The sequence below is a fragment of the Bombus vancouverensis genome, chromosome 6 (assembly GCF_051014615.1).
Source record: "Bombus vancouverensis nearcticus chromosome 6, iyBomVanc1_principal, whole genome shotgun sequence".
Classification (NCBI taxonomy): domain Eukaryota; kingdom Metazoa; phylum Arthropoda; class Insecta; order Hymenoptera; family Apidae; genus Bombus; species Bombus vancouverensis.
Window position 1 is genome coordinate 8,713,226 of NC_134916.1, and position 21,279 is coordinate 8,734,504.

Consider the following 21,279-nt stretch of genomic DNA (forward strand, 5'->3'; position numbering starts at 1 on the left):
TAACGATTATGGGGAATGGATCTTTAAACCAGAGTTTACACTGTTTCGCGATATCAGACGGAAGGCTGGAAGAAATATTGGTTGAGATTTATGACACCATGTGACTCGGGCAGTTATGGCTGAAACCGAGGAAAACTGTAAAATACTATGGTTATTTGTGGAAGCATGCACTTCCGCACGATTTTTGCCACTGATTCTCCCTCTCTCCCCACCCCCCACCCCCCCTCTTTCTCACTCTCTCTATACGATTCTTTTTCACGAAGCCCTCAAAGGCGGAGGGGCTATACGTTTGCCGACGATAGCATGGGATCGGTGATTCTGCCGGCAACTCTCGACCGCTTCTCCGCCCTCCAGCGTATCTCGGCCCCTTTCCTCTTTCGTCTTAACCCTCTGGCCGCACAGCCGCCGTTCCTCTTGCTAGAGTCCCTAGTCATCCAACACCGGGCTGGCGCTGCTGCTATCCAAGGCCAGCCACGCTTACCTAGCTAAGTCGCCAAAAGCTTGGACTCCCCGTGGAATTCAGCTTCCGTCATGCCAGAGGGCGTATTGCGTGGCATCCCCCGGTGTCGACGATGCACTTCGATCCGTTGGGATCGAGCCTCGTAAAATTGGATTTGCGCAGACAGTATGGTACTTCGACGTAACGCGTACCCTTTATCAAAGAACCGACCAACATAACTACTCATTACAGGATCGTTCTGTCGTTACGGTTGCTTCCTACGGTGACGCAATTCCCTGCTTTGTTGCCGCTTTTCAATTCTCCGTGCGATTAAACGGTGTTTCATTCGGAAGAACATCGATCGCGAATTGTTGCAGTTAGCGGTACGCCCTTGAAATTGTTTTGAACGAAAAGTGTTTGCCTTATAGCATCCTTAATTGTAAACTTAATCGATATATTAAGAATTATTTTACCAAATTATAACATACGATACCTATATAACTAAATCAATCTGCCTATTTCCTAGCGCGAAACTATCTCTGTCGAAATATTATCTTGGCCGTATGCAAATTAAAATGGATACACGTTCTATCGGTTCTTGTGTCTCAATATCTCTGCTGTGCCTGTGATTAGGAACACTATGAGAAAGAGATGACTCTAGTCGTGTGACGCACACACTTTTTCCTGCGCGGATCCGGCGTATGTATCGCGGGTGTATCACGACGGTTTAATGAAAACGTACGGCATGTTTTAATTAAAATTGCCTTCACTACCGAAAACAGAGCACACGGATGAGATAGTTCTGATTAGCGATTTGTAGCAAACAAGGCAGAGCAATATCCTCTCGATCTCTAGCCTTCGTGTTTATATACGCGTCTTTAATTTTGACTTCTCTGCCACGTTATTCGTTATTGCGGCAGAGAGTTTCGGCGTTACTTTGTGTTTACTGTGACTTGCAAGAGGCGAGGCAGTGTCCAATCGATTCTCCATCGTCGAAAAAGCGCACGCTTTTCTCTCTCTCTCTCTCTCTCTCTCTCTCTCTCTCACACACAAACACACACACGCGCGCGCGCGCACGTCCTTTCTTTATGTGTGCATACGCCTGGATTTCTGTGACGCGTTAAATCCGTGCCTGACTGCACAAAAGTGTACGGTCTCTTTGCGTCCGAATGCAATGACTAGTTTTTTTTTATATCGTCCTATATCATCGCCTTAAATCGCGAAAAAATCATTTGTCAGCGGCGAGCAGATTCTAAAGAGGTTCTGAAAGCGCGGAGAAAGAATTTCGAGAATCTCGACGAACTTCAACATCCCGCGGATGTGTCACGGTTTTTTCTAAAAAGGAGAAGGCAACAAGGATTTTTCTCTCCTGCGGACCATTTCGTGGATATCTCCAACGGCGTTGCGGTGGAAATACTAAACTTGTACTTGACAATGATTTATGAACATTTTTCCATCTACAATTGGCAACAATCGTGATACGCTGAAGATTGAAATTGATCGAGCGAGACTTATCCTACGTATCAAATGCAGTTTCGTTAGCGCTTTAATCAGGACCCGCCTGTTTTTCTCTTCCTTCCTCCATCTGTTGTTCTTTCTGTCTTCTTACCTTTTCGATTCATTGGGAAAAGAGAGCGAAGGAAGGAAATCCACGTTGCAAAGGAAAAATGGAAAAACAATTACGCCATCAACAATCGAATAGCGAGTTCGGTTGCCAGTCAATTCTGCGGAAGCCTCGGACAATAAGCAATGTAGATAATAGCTTAGCGGTACCTTATCTACCGCCCCCATCCGCGGGCGAAACGTTTGCCGGGATGATAGAAAGTATTTCACGTGGCGGGCGGATGGAAAACTTACAGAGGAAAAGAGAAGTTTTTGCGATACCGCGAAGAACCGTATCAGATTTCCTGAAGCTAGGCGAGAGAGGTTCCCATCGCAACTCGAGTTCAATCCCTCCTCCCCGCTTTTAAAGCTCGGTTATACTTCGTACTTAGTTTTCGCGGCAAGCGAAACTTACCTAACAGATACGAGTCGTTGGCCACGATATGGAATCCGAAGAACGAGGAAGTCGACGTTCCGCCCTTTCTCGGTGATGGACAAATCGTCCCAAGGACAGAAATTGAATGTCGAACTAGTTTCTAACTACTTCGAGGTGGAATAGTTTCGTTAAGTTGACTTCTGCGAAATCGCGCACGACGTGTCTTTTTTTTCTCTCTCTCTGTCTGCCAGCCTCTGCGGCGAACGAGCGCGATCCATTCCCTAGATCGTCCTCCAGCAACTTTGCGAATAATACTAATTCGGTGGAGAGCTAAGGGGAATTTCACGCAGGTGAATTCGTACAGCGAGCGGAATCATTTTTCGACCGTCTTCGGCAGAAGTGTACGTCGAACGTGAAATTGAATTCAGGCACGGTTAAACTTGAAAATTCTGTTCTTATATCGAGGACATTTCGGTTTGTCTTCGTGCAGGCAGAAAGAAAGAAACAGAACGAGAAAAAGAGAACATAGGATTAATACCTATTTCAAAATTCAGCGAATAAGCGGACCGGTTTCTCGTTCGATACCGCATCGAAACACGATAGTGCAGCAATTCTCAAGCGAGCATTATCTTCAATGATGTAATCGAGAAACGATGTCATATCGCTAGATATCTATTTGTAGAGAACCACGAAGGAAAAGAATGCTTTTCGTTATATTAATATATGCATAACGAATTCCTGATATATTCATCGAAATGAAAGAAAATCAAGAAGAAATTCGTAATCCGATAGATTCTATATTCCATCGATGTCAATTCCGTGTTTATAAGAATCGACTGCCTTTCGAAATGGAGCTGATGTAAATGACGCAGTTCCGTTTCATCGAACGAAATATCCATCCATATTGCAATTTCGTATTTCTGCTCAAATCTTTTGATAGATTGGATATTCGGTGTAACATTTTTCCTTATTTTTACTCGTAGAGTACGCTAACACCGTTTGCCGAGTAAAATCTATATGCGTAGTAAAGACCACAGACTATTATAACATCTTTTACAATTTTTGTCCCATGCTTTTACATTGTATTAAGATATTTGTAGAAAACAGGAAATTTAATACATTGGAATTTGGTCAATATGCAAGGAGAGATATGTAAACTCTTAGAAGAGAATATCCGCTACAGGAAATGAAATATCGAAAAACTATTTGTCGAAGGACTTACGGCTGTAAAAGTCACGCTGTTCTTAAAGTTGTATTCATTTTCTTGGAATGGAATGTATTTTTGATATCACGGTCATGTAAAATGTAGGGCATATGAACACGAATACAACCTAACCCCAATCTACTACTTAAACTTGGAACGATTTTAATAGGCAACGCCATCGGTTCGATACTGGTAACAATCACCGTCGCTATTTAATTAAGTATTCAGCATTGCCAGTCTGAAATAGCCTGTTCCAACTTCCAAACATTTGCATATAGGTATGACGTATACTGTACAGTATTGTGCAAAAGTAGACAAACTATCTACGTTACTGATCTTCTAATAGCCAACTAATAATAAAAGATACGATTAGTTAGATAAGCAGAAAATATCTCTACGTGTATATAATTAACATCGATAATAATATGCGTGTGTATTATTTTGTAAAAAAAAATTATGCTGGTCGAGAATCGTTCTGCGCAAGATCATAAAAAAATGTTATTTGGCTTTTCCATTTTGAAATATCGAGTTCTACGGAATATATTAATTTCAGAGTTAACATTTAACGTTTATATTACCCGCTAATAAAAGCTATCGAAATGGAAATAAAAACGATTTTATCACGATATATTTCGATTAGATCTTTTAACTAAATATTTCATCCGTCTTTATTCGTCCGAAAAAAAATTGGAAAAATTTCTTTGGAAAATTTGTTTAGTAGAGTGACTTGTTTCATTTAAATAGAACACATCAGCTTCTATCGGTTATCAAACTCATACATTAATTTGATTCCATAACAATATTTTACGAAATGACTATCTCTTCACACGGAACTCGGAACATTAATTCAACGATCAGCCATGGTTCTGCGAATTTCGCTCCAATGACTTATGTTCACAAACGTACTTTAATTTTAATGCTTATGATGAGGTTTATGACGTAGTTTCTGTTCTATGCGAGTTTCATGTTAATAAGTTCGACTGCTCTTGCCGGCCTCGCTGCTGCGCACTTCGCACTAAAACATGTATCGTATAGATGTAAAACCCCGATATACTGACAAATTTATCGCGAAATGATTGGATAGAGCGTTAGAATATGTTTTTTACACGGCAATATAAATTCCTCGCCGTATAGAGCCGTATCCCTGGGGAACAATAGGTATTATATGTACTCGAATTGAGTCGTATTCTTGCCGGTTTTTCCTCGCAAGATACATGGTAGCGCGGTTAATTAATTCACAGGTCGAACCTCTCGTCGGCGAAGATCCCACAATTTGGCGTATAGTTACAAGCCACGTGAGTGGTGGCTGTGCTCTTGTTCGTTCCGCGCCGGTTTTACGTGTATGCCATCGCGAAATAATCGTATTCCCCTTACGGCCATAACCAGGCCGCGGTAAGACAAGTACGTTTTCTGCTTCTGCGGTGAGTTTCGGAGGGTTTGTCCTCCCACGAGGAATGTTCCTCCTAATTTATGAAACGCAACGAACGTTATACCGTTTACGGAGGCGCCCTCCAAGCGACTAGGTTAGTCCGAGTTGGCGCGCAAAGGGAAAACTTTGCAGGTAAGTAGCAGCCACCGACGCCGCCGGCACCGATGTCCGCTGGCTACCCTTGCACGTTACATCATCGGCCAGCATTTTCTTGCTACGTCATTAGTATTCCGAGATATATACAGAGTCATTGAAACAAAGAAGAACAACGGGGATAAGGAAGGACGAGCAGTTTCAGCTAAATAAGTATCCCACGCACAGAGACACGTTTCTGTACTCGCCCTACTTGCTGCTTCGTAGCAGCAACCCCGCTTCGTATACCTATACATGTATACATAGCCTCAACTCTTATTCTTCCTCTGCTCTTTCTTTCTCTTCTTCTTACTGCCGCCTTCTTCTTAGCGAACTCGTTTTGTATAAGCGCGACGAGAAAGGAACGCGAACTCCCTTAACGAATGCTTTTCTTCGTCACTTGCCGTCGTTCAGTATACGACCGGTCGTCGAGTTGCCGAGAAATATGGTCTGTCTTTGCCTACCGTGCTTCTTGCAATCAACGAAATTAATGAAGCGTTTATGTTGCTCGAAATACATTCAGTGCGGTTTAATTAGTGCCGGCGAACTGGAACGCAGCGGAATACACCGGTAAGAAAGGATTATGCATAATTACGAGTCGCTCGGAGAAAGATCGTTAAGGTAGATACATGGGCGGACAACTTTTCGAGCCGTTGCTACGGCTGTGACGTACCGAATAATCTTTCCTTGAAATTGCTTCGGGCCTCGCGAACGTGCAACGTATCAACAGGCAGACATTCGTGTGGCTTTTTCAAGTGGCATGAAATTGCACGCGAAGTAATTATCGTTTCCTACTCGATAGTATCTACTCGGCCATTTCGATATTTTTCCTTATTAAACGAATATTTTCTATCGTTGCTTTATGTCTTACTGAAACAGTACGAAATCTCGATTAACATACCGACAATCGTATATATTGCCAGTAACCACAATTTTATGTCGATTTAATGGAACAGAGGTCGGCTTCGTGTTTCATCCCGGCGCACCTGCAACAACGCACCTGTTCCCAGAAAATGATTCGAACCAATATAAGGTCGAACAGAAAATTGTTTTTACTCCGAGACCAGGAATGTTCAACGGAAAAATTCAATCTGGAAAACGCAGGAACGCTTTGAGACGACCGGAAGCTTTCCTCGAAGCGGTGCGTTCAAAGGAGGATCGAGCCAACGGCCGCTTTCGTTTTATTACAGTTCCATACTCGTACGTTTATACGCGAGTACACATCTACAGAGCAAAATCGCGAAAACGATACGACCATGAATTATACACAACGCAACTAGATATCACCGTAATATCTCTGCAACGTGTTAATTGGCGAGGAAACATTTAAAACGATCGACTCGCCAGTCGAACCACCCAAATTCATCATTTTCGCTATCCAATGTTTGACCGAGGCTTTTTGGCCTCAAATCCGATCAATTTCACGCACCGTCCTTCGAGCAGGGAAACTTGGTAAAAGCGACGCGATGTGACCGTACAACTCTCTTCTTTGCAAATAAACGTCCGAGAGGTCTCGTCAATTCGTCCAGTGCTCCTCCCATTCGTTATTAAACTCCAATGGGCCTGAAAAGAAACTGGAAGTCGAGCCTTAGTCGACAACGCGTCGACTTCGAAGCGTAAAAACGTCCGTTTCGGACGTACAATGACCACAATGATGTTCGAATGCTCGGAGATGTTACAATGGATGAGGGCAGAATGGTAAGGGACGCCGATTTCTCCGCAATTTCTCTTATTTTGGTTGAATCCGGAAAAGGTCCGAATTGTAGAAGGGAAGAAAGCGGCTGTAAGGAATAGATCATCGACGGGGAGATGGGGAGAAGAGTGTACGAGGCGTGAGTTTAGAATCGTCCGGAGTGCCAGGTGCAACCTCCTTCTCTTCTCGTTCCTATACCTGTGCCCTCGATGAAACCTCTATTCTTTGAAATCGTTCCCGACCATTTTAACCTCGACGATCTCAAGGATATTGTGGAATACAGACGACAGTGATACTCGTGGTTTGACGAATCGATAGAATTTTTTATTTCGAACGACAACGAGTCACCGTTTAATGCCACAGTCGAGAAGAAACGACAATGAGCGTCGTATTTTACGAAATAATTCATCGCCATGCGTGTATGTTCGTTTTAATAATTCAATGACTTTTTCCTAGTTCGTAACGCGTTTGTTCTGCGTGTCAAAAGAGGAATTTTTCATAAAAATTCACTAGCATTAGGTATATTGCTATTATACTATATGGCACAACAGAAAATAGTAAAATAATTACTTCGCCACGATATCAGAGGTAATTAGATCGCCGTATCGATAAATTCTAACAACGATTTAGATTACAGCTGTATGAAATTGGAATATTTACGTTGACGACGTTTACGACGAGATGGAAAAATTCATTTTGGGAACGAAGACAAACTTTGAACAGTCTAAAACAAATACTACGGGTGATATTTACGTATGAAATTTTAATTGTGAATAACGTGCGCGACGCCAATGGAATATACAATAAAATTAACAAAGAAATCGATGCTAACTAAATTGCAAGACAGAATTTGGAATGTATAATTACAGATTAATTATAAATATATTTATTTCTATACGATGAAATTCTGCTATCGATAGAATTTTCACATACATATGTAATTACGTAATCAATGTGTGATCATATAAAATTTCCTCGCTGGTTTAATTATTTAGCTGTTCAGTTAATACGACACCGGTTTACTTATCTTGCCTTCTGCTTTATTTATATGTCTGTTACGTTTTTACTTCTACTTATATGTCCACGTATGTACGTTATCTCCGACTGCTAATTACCTTCATTTTTCGTGGGATAACAGCGCATGCTAAAGGATAATTTGTTTAATTTTCGTGTAATATTTGCTGCATTCATAGATTGTTTTGTCTCGTTCACTGCACGAATATTCTGCGGACATTATGAAAAATGATACTTTTGTATAGAATGAACGTAAAAGTTATTTGCATCTAGATAATGTTCTGTAGCCCACAAGAAAATTATACGCTACATTTTTACATGTATTTCCATAAAAATCATAATATTAACATATTCTATCAAGTTTCTGAAAAAACTTTATACCTGATGACGTATGCGGCAAATAGAACAAAAATATATTAGGATAAGGAAAGTGGCTAATGCAAATTGCGTGATTAGATATAGTAACAATTAGATTGTGTTTTTATGCATTTGCGAGAAATTTAGAAACGTAAAAATGCACAGAAAGATCATAATACTACTATCTACAGATACATCTACCAATGTTCCTCTTTTTTAATTGTATCTATAAAAATATAAATTTACACAAATACTCGCAATCTAATAATAACTCTTCTAATAAATCTACGATATCCCAGATTTTTTTTCTTAAAAAACGTCGGTATATTCTGTGCGTAAACATAAAAAGAAAGAGATTATATGTATAAACATAGACAGATAAATGCTTGGTTAAAAAATCGCAAGAAAGGCGTAAAATAACGACAATTTAGCTTTTAATAGAATGGTTAAATTTGTGATCTAAGTTTGCGGTATTCACCGATGACTGGAACCTTGATCACTCGTGAAAAGAGCGCTTCATCGGCATCCCATTGCGTCATCGACATTCGTTATAACAATTATCATAACGTGTGGATTAAATTCACTCGTGACACAATACGTAAAACATCGATGTCTACAGCGGTATAAATAAATACAGAGCATAATTACTCACTAAATTTATATTTGTCACGTGTAAATCAGTTTATTCCATAATACGTATTGCGAATTTAAATTATGCAGATTTTCAGTGCTTACGTTTTAATACCATCGTGCTTCGTTCATTGCAATCATTTCTTTTCTTAAAAACTATACGTATGAACGTAGGCTGAATATAAATTTTACTCTACAATCGTTTCATTACGATCATCGACATATTTTCTTATGCAGTTTCGTGCGTAAACGTATTCGAGTTTTAGAATTAAAGATCTAAGTACAGATCTTTGTCCAAACGAAGTTATCGAAAGCGCCGTTGATTTTGCTTCATTGTTCGTTTGAATTTAATTAACAAATACATCATTGTGAAGTTTAAAAATAAATTTATTCATCGATCGACGTAAATTAACCTGTAATATTAATGGGAGATGATAAAACGCGTTGAAACAAACGTCTTATCGATGCAAAGCGAATTAGGAACTTTAAATAATTGGAATATTTGGAACGCTCTAATTTGCTTTGCATCGATAAGACGTTTTCGAAAGAAAGATTACCTACTACGAATAATATTAAATAAAATGTGAGAAAGGGGAAAGCTAAACTGTCGAGTATAGATAAAAGCTGCGCGATTATGTAGCCGGTACGGATAATATAATTTTCTACCTTATCCGCTCTTGATATACACATCCTTAACGATTCTTACTGAAAATGTGTCCCTAGCCCGTATCTTGTCTGTGTTAAAAATACGTAAGAACCCTATATTCGCCGTATCGAGTCGCAGATGGCGCAGAAAACATTCTGTTATTTTTCAAAGTCGGTGTTTTAGAACGTAAAACACGAAGTTCGATATAACGCGGGTTATAGTCAATGATTTCGCGCTCCATCGCGCCTCGTCCGTGACCGTACTACGTGAGTTAAGCGCTCCGATGAAGTGCCTTCACTTACGATATGCGACAAAATCTTGCATAACGCCATCTGTCGATACCAGTAGATTTCTATAATGCCGATACAACAATACACCCCATAAATAAAAATTTAGTTAATTTAAAGTTTTTACACGTGGTCGATCAAGAATTTAAGTTGCGTTAATTTCGTCGCGTTATTATATTCGATCGCATTCGTTAAGTTAAATATCGTTCGTGCTGCAACCACCGGTATGCAACAAGTACTCTGGCATATGTATATGTAAGTTACCGCGACGTTTGCTGAAAAGGTGGCCCTAAACGATTACGATGAGAAATATTTTAGCCAGGCTGACCGCGTAATCGTCGACTGGGCTTTCACGAAGGAAGGTATTCCGAAGGAGCACTGTGCGGCCGATGATCCAGTAATTGTTGGCACTGTGTCATCGGCATAATGCGCACAGGTGCGAAATCGATCGGTCGGTTCATCAACCGTGTCACCCTAGTACGTTCCACTTTTGTCGCTCGCGTTAGCCGGCGTACAGAGTACAGCGATCCGACGCTAGCCCCGGGAGATCTGGACTCGCGTGGCGTATTCCTCTTAGTAGGCTCGGACCATGCTCGAGCGTCATTTGCGAGTTCCGTCACCGAGGAATCAACGATACTTAGATACATGTATACTTAGCGTACGCACACATGCTGCTCACGTACATACGTAAAGGTGGTATTCGAGCCCACGCACGATCTATACACCTGGCGTGCAGAAGGGGATGGCACGCACACGCTGAAAGTCACTCGGTAACACGTCGGTGAGCTATGGGAGTTCGCGAGGTGGTCGAGAGGGAGAGGCAAGGACCCAGCATCCGGGCGAAGGAGGAAGATGGAAACAAGGTTCTCCGGTACACGGTGGTGGGCAGAATATTGATCTGTGGGGTGGGCTTCGGGGATGGTGTCCTCGAGCCCTCCACCCCAGACCACCCACTCTACCGATCCTACTTCTCTGTCTCACCAGAGCACCCGGCCGGTAGCCGAACCGGTAGTGGGGAGGACGCTAGTTGCGTGATGGTCCAGTCCGCAGCTTCCCGCGAAATCGTGGTGGGACTGAAGGTGAGCGGTAGGGGTAGCACGAAGGAAGGGATGGTGAATGCATAGGGTGGTGGAGGGAAGGTTGTACTCATCGCGGAAAGCCTTCCTCGCGTCTATATCGCGGCGGTAGCTGCGAGTCGCGAGAGCTCGACCGGCAGCTCGTACACGACCCCGACCGCCTTCTATTTCAGCGTACTTTCAGTTCCGTTTGGATACCCGATCACAGAACGAGGCGGTTTTCTGCCCCTCTTCTCCGTCTTTGTCTATTACCCTCTCGCTCGCTTTTTCGCTCGCCCTCTCTTACACTTCTCACCCTCTCTTCTCTCTCCCTCACCCTAGCTATCTAGCTGTTGCCCCCTTGGCTCTATCCGCGCACACGCCTCGCTTCTGCCGTCCGCTTCACCTTTTTCTCCACCGCTGTCTCAGTGTACCGCGAGTCGCCTACGTCTGCTTGTAGACCTCGTATCGTCCGCGTGTGATAGTGCGTCAACGATCGTAGCCCTGTTCGCTCGTACCCGTCGTCCGATCACCCAGTCACATCGGCTTCGCTTCGCCACCGTAGCGGCCGGTGCGTACGATGACCGATCCACCTACCTCGTCGTATCTTTCGAGGACGCGTTTGAGGAGCAAGTGATCGCGAGCCTCGACGAACGCGTCGTAGTCGTGCAACGTCGAGCGACAACGGGGTAAGCTACGCGAGCACTAGCGTCATCGTCTTCGGAGAACTATCAACGGTAACGATGACGAGGCGTCGTGAACGCGAACCAGCGGTATCGTCCTAACCGAATCTCGAGTCGAAGATTTCGTACGCGAATCTCGAGAGGGACTGGGCAGCGATAAAGCAGCATGGTTTTGCACAAGGACGAGCGAGTTAGCGGACGTGTAACGAACGAGAAAGGGAAGAGGAAGCGTGCCGAGAGGATTTGATGTAAGAGAAGCAAGCCTGCAGAAGTGGGAGCAGCACGCTTGGCCAAGTTGCCTGGATACGGCTAGCAGCACCGTGTTGCGCTCCGCTGAAGTAGGAGGAAGCGAAGGAGGTGGAAGGTGGTGCTAATACACGAAAGGATGGAGGGTGCAGTGGACAGTAGTGGGACGAAGAAGACGATGCACGAGGCCGACCAGGCTACGAACGCAGGCTCGTGCCGCGTCCAACAATCGCGATAACATAGCTGCCTTCTTTGGATACGATTGCCTATGATAGTCGTGCCAGAAGCGTTACTCGCCGAGGCAACTCGCCGCGTCCAACTCTTCGTACTCCGATCTCCGCAACTGCTATCCCTTGAAAACTCATCAACACGTTCGGCGCAAATCATCGTTCACCGATACCTTCGATTCGAACTGTACAACCTTTCGCTTCTCTCACGATTCTTCCTCGATTCTTGTTTGAAGGTGGTCGCGCGAATTCCCAATGAGAAATTTCGATAAGGTCGCGGACCAGAAAGTAGCAGTGTCAAGAAGAAACGAAAAGTGTGTTCGTAGTATTTCGTTCCTCCGATCGTACTTCCATAAGGGATGAGTGTATTCGTGCCAGTGAATACCGTATTCGTAGTTGGATAACGAAAGAGAAAGAAAACGTATTAGGTCGAATACACGCGTCTGTGATCGATACAAACACCTGTGAAACGAGCGCGTCCGAAAGACGTATGGAATTTTCTTTACGTATCCGGATACAACGGTCCTCTTTTCGTAAACGACGCGTCCGCTCGACGTGTACTTGATACGCGAAGCTAGAACGTTGCCGTGTAACCGATAAATTGATAAACGATACCGAGACGACAGACGCCGAACGCAATCGTAGGTACGTTCGTACTAACAAGTTACAAATCGCTATTGCAACTTTCCAGATAAGAATTCCTATTTTTGTGTCTCTCGCCAGACCACTTTGTCGTGACCAGGCAATGTATTTTCCGTGTTTCTCCGATTCGTAAACGAATAAGGTTTCGAGAACGCTTCCCTTTGACGTTCAAAAATTGCGTCACAAACATGTATATTCAAGCATCGTTTCAAGGGATGCTGATTAAAGCTGAGCACCGTTTAAGTAGCGCGAGCAACGCAGCGTTACGTAGAATTCTCGAAAGATTCCATCGAATATCTTTGCAATTGCACGAGAGATTTTTCGAAGCCCGTTAGAATAATTTCAAATTTCGATTACACCGTGTATTCGGAGCAGGTTGGCGTGTACATTTTTGACATTTGTCACTTCATTTTGTATGCAAGAAGTAAAGGCCTCGTGACGGTAGTCCCTGACGAAACAATCTTTCTATTCGAGGCACGTACAACAGTAAACAGTAAACGAAAGAGCTAGCCATCGTTAAAAATGATCTTTCATTTTCTGGATACTCGTAAGCTTAATATCAATACGCGGACGAACTCTATTTCCTGTTAGCTTCGGCTTTTAAAAGCTCCGATTTTCGTGTACCGTGTTACGTAGAACGCAGATGCGTATAAAACCGTCGTTCGTAATATTTTTTGAACGCGGAAACGCATAGATCTTTCTCGCAATTGCATGGAAACAAAGATCGCAATACTAGAGTTCCAACATTTATTATATGGATGGCGGAGGCTAGGAATTTCTCTGGGAAATTTCATTTTCAATTTTTGGGTAAAAATGTGAAAGGCTTGTGATACGGTTTCGAGTAAAAGTTGCTTAATCAACAGGTATCGAAAAGATCGAACTTGCCGTGATTGAAAACGATTCCAACGATACAAATAATTCGTTTGGCGCGATGAATAAATGCGGAACAATTTAATCGTATTCTTGATCCATTTTCAATTGTTATCAGTAGGTTACGTTGTCTCGAGTATCTTGAAACGCCTCTGTCCAAACTCGAGACATTTCAAGATCGTTGACTCACTGTAACTTGCTATAATTTTGCATGTTATTTATCGTTATACGAATTATATTTCCTCGATAATCGATTTAACGAATAAAACATCGGTTCTGTAAGTGTCGAATTATTCGCTTGATACCGTTTAACATCACGATCGGAGTATAATGAAATTTCTTTCACGACTTTGATTTGTGGGCTCCCCTATCGACGATGTAATATCAAATTTGTATTTTTGACTAGGTCGTAATATCGAAATTAATTAGTAATGCATGCAAGTGTAGATCCAACGACTAATTTAATTATATTACGATAAATTCGAATAACCGACATTTCTCACAAAATTTCCTTCGTAGAGTTCTCACCGTAATGCTTTTGTTCTCACTTCCGTTACATTTAAATTGCAGCCATCGCTTTGTTAACGCGATACGAAATTAACTTACCACGTACAATAACGTGATTAAACACCGTAGCTTTTCCTATAAGAGGCAAATTAAATATCGTCTAAACCGTAACAGGAGGCAAGGAACAACGTTCACACACGATAAATTATAGTAGTAACGCGTTTGTTTCAAACACCGAGTCACAAAGATCGATATTAATCGAATGAGATGTTCCTCGCTTGATATCAATCGGTCATAGGTGACCGTAACGGGATGAGTTCGATCTAAATTAGACTACCTCGTTGCAAAATGTCCAAGTTTAGTCTGTGTTCCTTATCTTACGTGATAAATGCGATCGATCGATTTATTTCAGACCATCCTAGGACACCTATGACTCGATCGTACTAATTAACAATGATCTATCGTTCGAGCTTCGGGGTACGCGATGTTCTGTATTCTCTCAGCATAAAACGTTTGTTTTTCTTGTAAACAAATAAAACAAAAGGTTTCGCGCCTCCAATCCTTCACGGGATTTCCGTTGCACCAAGCCAAAAAGAATGGCAATTTATTATTTTCGAAGTAGAAAAACTTGCAGAATGTCGCTTGAAGACGAGAGATAGGAGAAAATAGGGTCGTGGAAGTTGTTTAGTCGATCACATTGATACGATGGCACAATTATTTTCAGGTGCTTAAAGCGAGCATGCTCGGCGCGTGGAGAGGTTCGATGCGGATCTAAAACCGTGGTGTCGATAGGCAGCAGCGGCAGTAGCGACCAACGAAAAGTTTGAGCGAGTACGCGTGTGGCGGGTGGTTGTACAAAGGAAAAGTGTCGAGGACAACGATTGGTTATGACGGCAAAGTCAGGCGGCATCGTTTCGGGTGCATCGTTGTGACGATTAGCGTACAACTCGCGGTTCGATCGTTTGCCTGTCGACAGGATGATCAGAATCAGGAAGACAGTTCGCGACGAAGAGTTCCCGGGCGACGTTCGAGACGGTGATCGCAGTTCGTAAAAGTGACACGAAAAATATATAGTGTAGTGCGCGCACCAGTGGAGAACGGACGGACGACGGAACAGCGGCTGGAGAACGAAAGGAAGGGAGCATTCGCCGGATTCCGGGTGGCCGACTCTTGCGAATAGGAAATGTCGAGCTGGCCGAGTCTGCAAAATTCATTCGCCATGGCGAACCAGACGAGAGGTCTGCCACAGATGCGAATAAAGCTTTGTACGGTCAGCGCCGGTCTCCAAATAGTCCTCTTGCTCACCGTCCTACCTCAAGGTAAGTTCCGTATCCGCTGATTTCCTCCGATCTTCCGTTATCGTTCGATTCGCCATTCGATCGTTCGACGTCGTAATTTCCTACAGTTGAGGATTTTCTTCGTCTACGGGAGAATACACGCGAGGAAAAGCGTTAATAACGTTCGATAGCATGCTGAAATTTTCTCTTCCACTACGTGACAATTTTTAAATAACGCGAGGACGATATGAAAACTGACTGCTGGTGATTCTTGAAATGTAGTATCGTTATCGACGACATTATCGCTCTTTAAGTTGCTTTCTTCTACTTTTCCTGTTAATTAATTTGTATAATATACAATACAGTCAATATAGTCTGGTCGATATTCGATGAACGATAGATTCGATTTTCGTAGTTTCTGCTACTTTTATGTTCAGCTTTGTCAGTTTACGAAATTAATTTGCAGAAATTGCCTTACGAAAGCCGCTTAACTGTCTCTTCCAACGCAACGTCTAGTTAACGGCTGGAAAGTGTACGTTACAATTCGATTTAATCAAAGCGATCGATCGCAGGAACACGCATATTCCGTTATGCGACCAGCTCGTAACAATTTGCATTGTGTATCGGTGTTTCTATATGCAAATACTTTGCACACTCGAATATTCTCAAATGTTTGTAGTAGACCCGCAGGTTATACGCTTGCGGCCGTTGGAATTAAATTCTGGTATCTCATTTTGTTTCTGACGAGTTTTAGAATCGTTGTTTCTTATCAAGAATGCATGCACATGGTACGTACATATCGAGGAAAAACAGTCGAATTCAATAATTTTAGAACGACACCGATAATTTAACCGTATAATACAAACGATTACGGTCATTACTTATTTTCATTTAATACAAGCTATAGAGAAAGTAAAACAAAGTAATAAACAATCTAAATTTTCTAGTATTTTCTGTGTTGACGATATTAATTTACAAAAAGCTTTCTGTATTAGTCATAGTTAATTATAACGCTCGATTAATTATAACCGTTATTAGCTATTATTGTTAATCATCATTATTATCGTATGTATTTACTAATACATTATCATTAATCGTTAACCACCCATCGTAAAATAATTTACACATAGTCGTTACAAATTTCGTGCACACGTAGCTAAACGATATATCGGTGTGTTCGCGAACTACCCGCAACAAATTTTTGGCAGAGAATATTTTGTTATACGGTAGAAGATAAGACTGTGCTTTTATTGATTCGTAAGGAAGAATTACGAAACTCTAAACCAGAAAAAACCTAATTCAACGAAGAATTCATTTTTCAAAAATAAATTACGATCTTACGTGCGATCGAAAGTCGAGACAAGGATGCAATCGTAAAATCGTAGCTTTTCCCGATCGTCGGTTCGTTTCGTCGCAAATTGAACTTCTTGTAGTTTTTATTCACAACTAATCCTCCCCTCCTCTGTGCCAGAAAACTTTTGATACCGAAAGAGACAGAAATCGTACGACCCCGTTTTCAGTTCTGCCGTAGTGGCTCGGTTCCCACCTTGTAAAGTGGAAATCCAACGTGAACCTCAATTAGAGGTGGTACGCCGAGCTTATCGAGACTCGCTTTCAAAGCTATTTCCTCCATCTCGAACCATATCTCCATCTTAGCTTCTGCCCTTCTTACGTTATACGTATATTTATACAGGAATCGACACATATACATAATATATAAATCTATCGCAGTACACGTAAATATAGATACGATGTAGATGTTCATTTGTCTATGTATGTATTTTCTAAATAGAATTCTGCATTTTCTCAATTTTCCTTCGATATTCTGTTTTAGCTTGTTTTTAGACTATTTTAGGTGAAAGTATACCGTCAAGTTTTTAGTTATCGCGTGTCAATGTTAAATGCAATGTTCAATCATCATAGAGTGTTAAGCTTAATGCAAAAGTTGAATTTTATTCGCGAAAATTTCAACGTTGAACATGTTCAATTTTAAACGTACGTATACGACCAAGTTACGAACCTTTCGAGTTCGTTTCTCGTCAATCAAACGTTAATGAAAAGAATTTCACGCTCCATTTTTTAAATATATCCATATTTCGACCGCGACCGTACTAAATTAATCATCGATTGACGGGCACTTAAGCGAACACGGACGTGGCAACACTTAAATTTTCACCTTCGCTACCATTTTTCCGCATGGTCGGTGAAACGGACATGTCCGAAATTACATCCGAAATATAATGCTTCGCGTCTCTGGCCGTTAGAGAACTTGCGTACAGCTCGTTACATCGAAAGTGGCGTTCAAACGCGTGTAATATATCGCCTTGTCAATCATAATCAAGGTTAGCAGACCCGGTGTCAGTGTAGTCGGTATAACGAAATCAGTCTCGCTTCACATTGTTACGTCCTGCCATTTGAATCGATGTCTGATTTCACTGTCACCAGGAAACCGCGTTTCCCCCTTTTTTCCGCCGTGATTGATAAACGCATGCTCTTTATTTCGTTTCTATTTGCTGGTATAAATCGTTGCAGGTAATCTTTTCACTAGCAACTTTGAAGTAGATCGTATGCTTTCTTTATTTCTGTTGAAGTTGTATTCGTTTCCACAACTGGCTCGATTCTTCACTCGGAGTTTATTCTTAGAAACGTGGTTGGAATTTTGGACACATCAGGGTCGATGCTTGGAACATAATTTACGTTTAGTAGGAAGATAGATCGTTTGGATTATTCGTTCCAGTGAGAGTTAAGTCTGAAACAATTGAAGAAAACGTAGTACACGTGATAAATACGGTAATTTCTATCTCTTCTATGATTAAAGACTGATTCATTTCTTACAGGTTCTGAATTCACAAGCTATTTTAAAAATTACCCTTTCATGAAGTTCGAGCGCTAAGAAAATTATTTGCACATAGTTAGATTTTCATAGACGAACGAAAAATGTGATAACGTAACTGATAATACGCAAATTTATATACATATAATATGAAAATTTAAATTTCAACCATGCAAGGTAATACAGGGTGGTTGGTAACTGGTGGTACAAGCGGAAAGGGGGCGATTCTACGCGAAAAAAGAAGTCGAAAATATAGAATAAAAATTTTTCGTTCGAGGCTTTGTTTTCGAGAAAATCGATTTTGAATTTTCGCTCGGTACGCGTGCGGTACGTTATAACGGTTCTCACTGTAAATCGTTGTCTCGATGGAAAAATTAAAAAAGAAAAAATTAAAAAGAAAAATTTTTATTCTATATTTTCGACTTCTTTTTTCGCGTAGAATCACCCCCTTTCCGCTTGTGCCACCAGTTACCAACCGCCCTGTATAATATGAAAATTTAAATTTCAACCATGCAAGATAATTTAATATTATCAATGCGAAATCAGGAATGTCGTATCGTGACGAGTTACTTTCGGTATTTGAAATCATAATTACGTATTCTTTCTTGACAATTACGCGTCGACTCCACTCTGATTAGCTTTTAAGCAGTTTCTGCAAATTAACTGCTCATGGTATTAGTAGAACAAACGATCGTCGATAAAACACGCGTCATGAAACGTGGTCTGGCTGTATTCGTGACGGAAACCGAGGTTACAGGCGGCAGTAGATACGGAATATCGAGCACAGACGCAAGGAACAAGGAACAGGTTAATCGGCTGGAAAGTATTTCTTCTGTACAAGAATACGGAAATGTTCTTTAGGTTATTAGTTCGAATTCAATCCCGAGCATAGCATGTTACAAGTATCTTTACACGTTGAAATCTTCTAATAAAAATATAGTGTTGTGATAGATCGTAGAGAGTTGCTAAAAATGCACCGTCACAGCAAACAGGAAATCGTTCTTCCGTATTCCGTTCTCATCCAACGTTTATATCGAAAAAATGTTTATTCCAGTTTTTAATACTTCCTCAAGCAAGAATCTACAATGTCTCGGACGTGCATTAGCTACATCGCCTGGCGTTAAGTATATGAGTGGCAATAAAAGAAGTCTTGAAATATCTTGCAGTTTAGCGAAACGCTCGTATAAAACTAACTGGTAAAGAGTCAGAATTAAAGAGAGATCTGTTAACCAGTTATGCAAAAGTGTGATATAAGAGAGCATGAAGTATAATTAATCTTTGTATCTTTTTCTCTCGTATGACGAATAAAGCAACGGAAACTACACTCGGATGTAAATGAGTACAGAATTCGTCCCTTTTACTGGACATCGTTTATTTCTAAATTCACGAAACTCTGTTTATAAGCGTTCTATTCAAAGGGTAGCGCATGCCAGATTTTTCTCTATGCGCTTTAGCGACCACTCTATCTGCACTCCTAAATTCACGAGGTTTTTGTTTAAAAATATTTTACTCGGGAATAGTAACACGCACAGATTTTCCTTTTGCGCGTTTCATCGCACACTTTAATGCAACCTGGAAAGTCGCCTAATATTTTCATCCCACTTGCATTTTCTCGACATCGTTCGAACGTGGTGATCGACGATCGAAGAAATGCACGGAACCTCGCGTAGTACAGAAACTTCCCTTCCGATGGTTTTTGTGTGCTATACGTTACGCTAGGTAAACGACAAAAGAACGTGTAAAGAAGCGCTAAATGCAACAGTGGGTTGGCTCGCTGGTAAAGAATGTATTTTCGAAGGTCGAAGCTCGCACATTTCTTCGTTCGGCCAGGAGATTACAGCCGATAATAAGTCATCCGATTTATCGGCATGTTCTGGCTGAAATATCTTCTTGAAGGGGCCAGATTTCAGAGGTATCCACCCGCAGCGATGCTCGCGATTGTGAGTTATTTTCATCTGAAAGGCGGAAAGCTCCCTGTAAAACTGGCCGGGACACTACGTATTTTTCCATTTTAAGGTTTACACTGACCAATGGCGGTTTCTCGATTATTTACGCTGGCAATAAGATTCATTGCTATCTGTATATGGTTATGGTATGTGTTTTCTCTGATAAATAACTAAAAAAAAAAAAAAAAAAAAGAAGACGAATGAAGACATGAAACAAACAAGTGAAAAAAGATTCGTTTCTTCCTAGCTTCTTCATTCATATCTTAGCGATCTAATTGCATATTTAATTACGCTCTATAATTCAATAATACAAGTGTCTCTTCTCAATGTGAAGCTAATTCATCGGGTAGAGACGGTTAGTGTAAAAATTATTCTTCATCATTGAACGATCGATTGTCGAATCAAACCTCTGGACATCTGTCAACTCTACGACAGAACCGAAGACATTATCGAAGAAAATAATCGCATTAAAGATGACCATTGCTTCGCAAGCATGAGGAACTTTTGAATGATACTGTTAAGGACAAGGATATAATGTACAAGATGTTCGCCAAGTTCGTGCCGTTTTCAAGCGTGTAGTTTTGTACCTTCGGTTATGATAAAACGTAGCCTCCATCTCCTTCCGCGACTTCTTTCTAACAGTTTCGTTTGAAAATTCTTTTACGCGTTCCTGTTCTCTCTCTTTTGGCAGATTTTTCCTAACAATGGACGTTGTAGTGACCTGGACTAATAATAGTCTAACGAGGCAATCTGGGGAATATTCCTGATGCTGTAAAATTTCTCAGTCGATGTCCTGCAGTAACATTTTCACGAAAATCCACAATACCACGGTGGAAGACGACTGCCTTTCGATTCAATAATTTTCCTAAATATAATTTAAGTTTTCCCGTAAGCTTGAACAAAAATCTGATCTTCTATCAACTAGGTGGTGATCAGTTAGGTTGCAACTGTTCGCTTGTGGTCGCGAACCTTGAACGATGTTAACGTTCAAGGTGGAGGTAGATTAAAGATATCTACTAAGCTTGTGTTCAATAAGTTTATTTAAACTGTTTAGTATAAACGGAAAATTACAAACTGAACTTAGGCGAGCGCGTGATGAGTCTCTTGTCTCTTGAAACGTCTGGTGCCTGTATCCTAACTGTCAGTCTAGGGGGTGTGTTTTAGTCAACGTTTCCTATGAAGTG

The 21,279-nt window shown here is 41.4% G+C and overlaps 1 protein-coding gene across 1 annotated transcript in view; it reads left to right on the forward strand.

Moving 5' to 3' along the window:
• The first annotated feature begins 12,233 nt into the window (after positions 1–12,233).
• nAChRalpha6 (nicotinic acetylcholine receptor alpha6) overlaps positions 12,234–21,279 on the forward strand; it is a 269,347-nt gene continuing 260,301 nt past the window's right edge. Inside the window, exons 1-2 of the mRNA XM_076619170.1 lie at positions 12,234–12,665; positions 14,764–15,358. Coding sequence (XP_076475285.1) covers positions 15,223–15,358 — 136 coding nt within the window. The 5' untranslated portion in view covers positions 12,234–12,665; positions 14,764–15,222. The remainder of the gene's footprint in view (positions 12,666–14,763; positions 15,359–21,279) is intronic.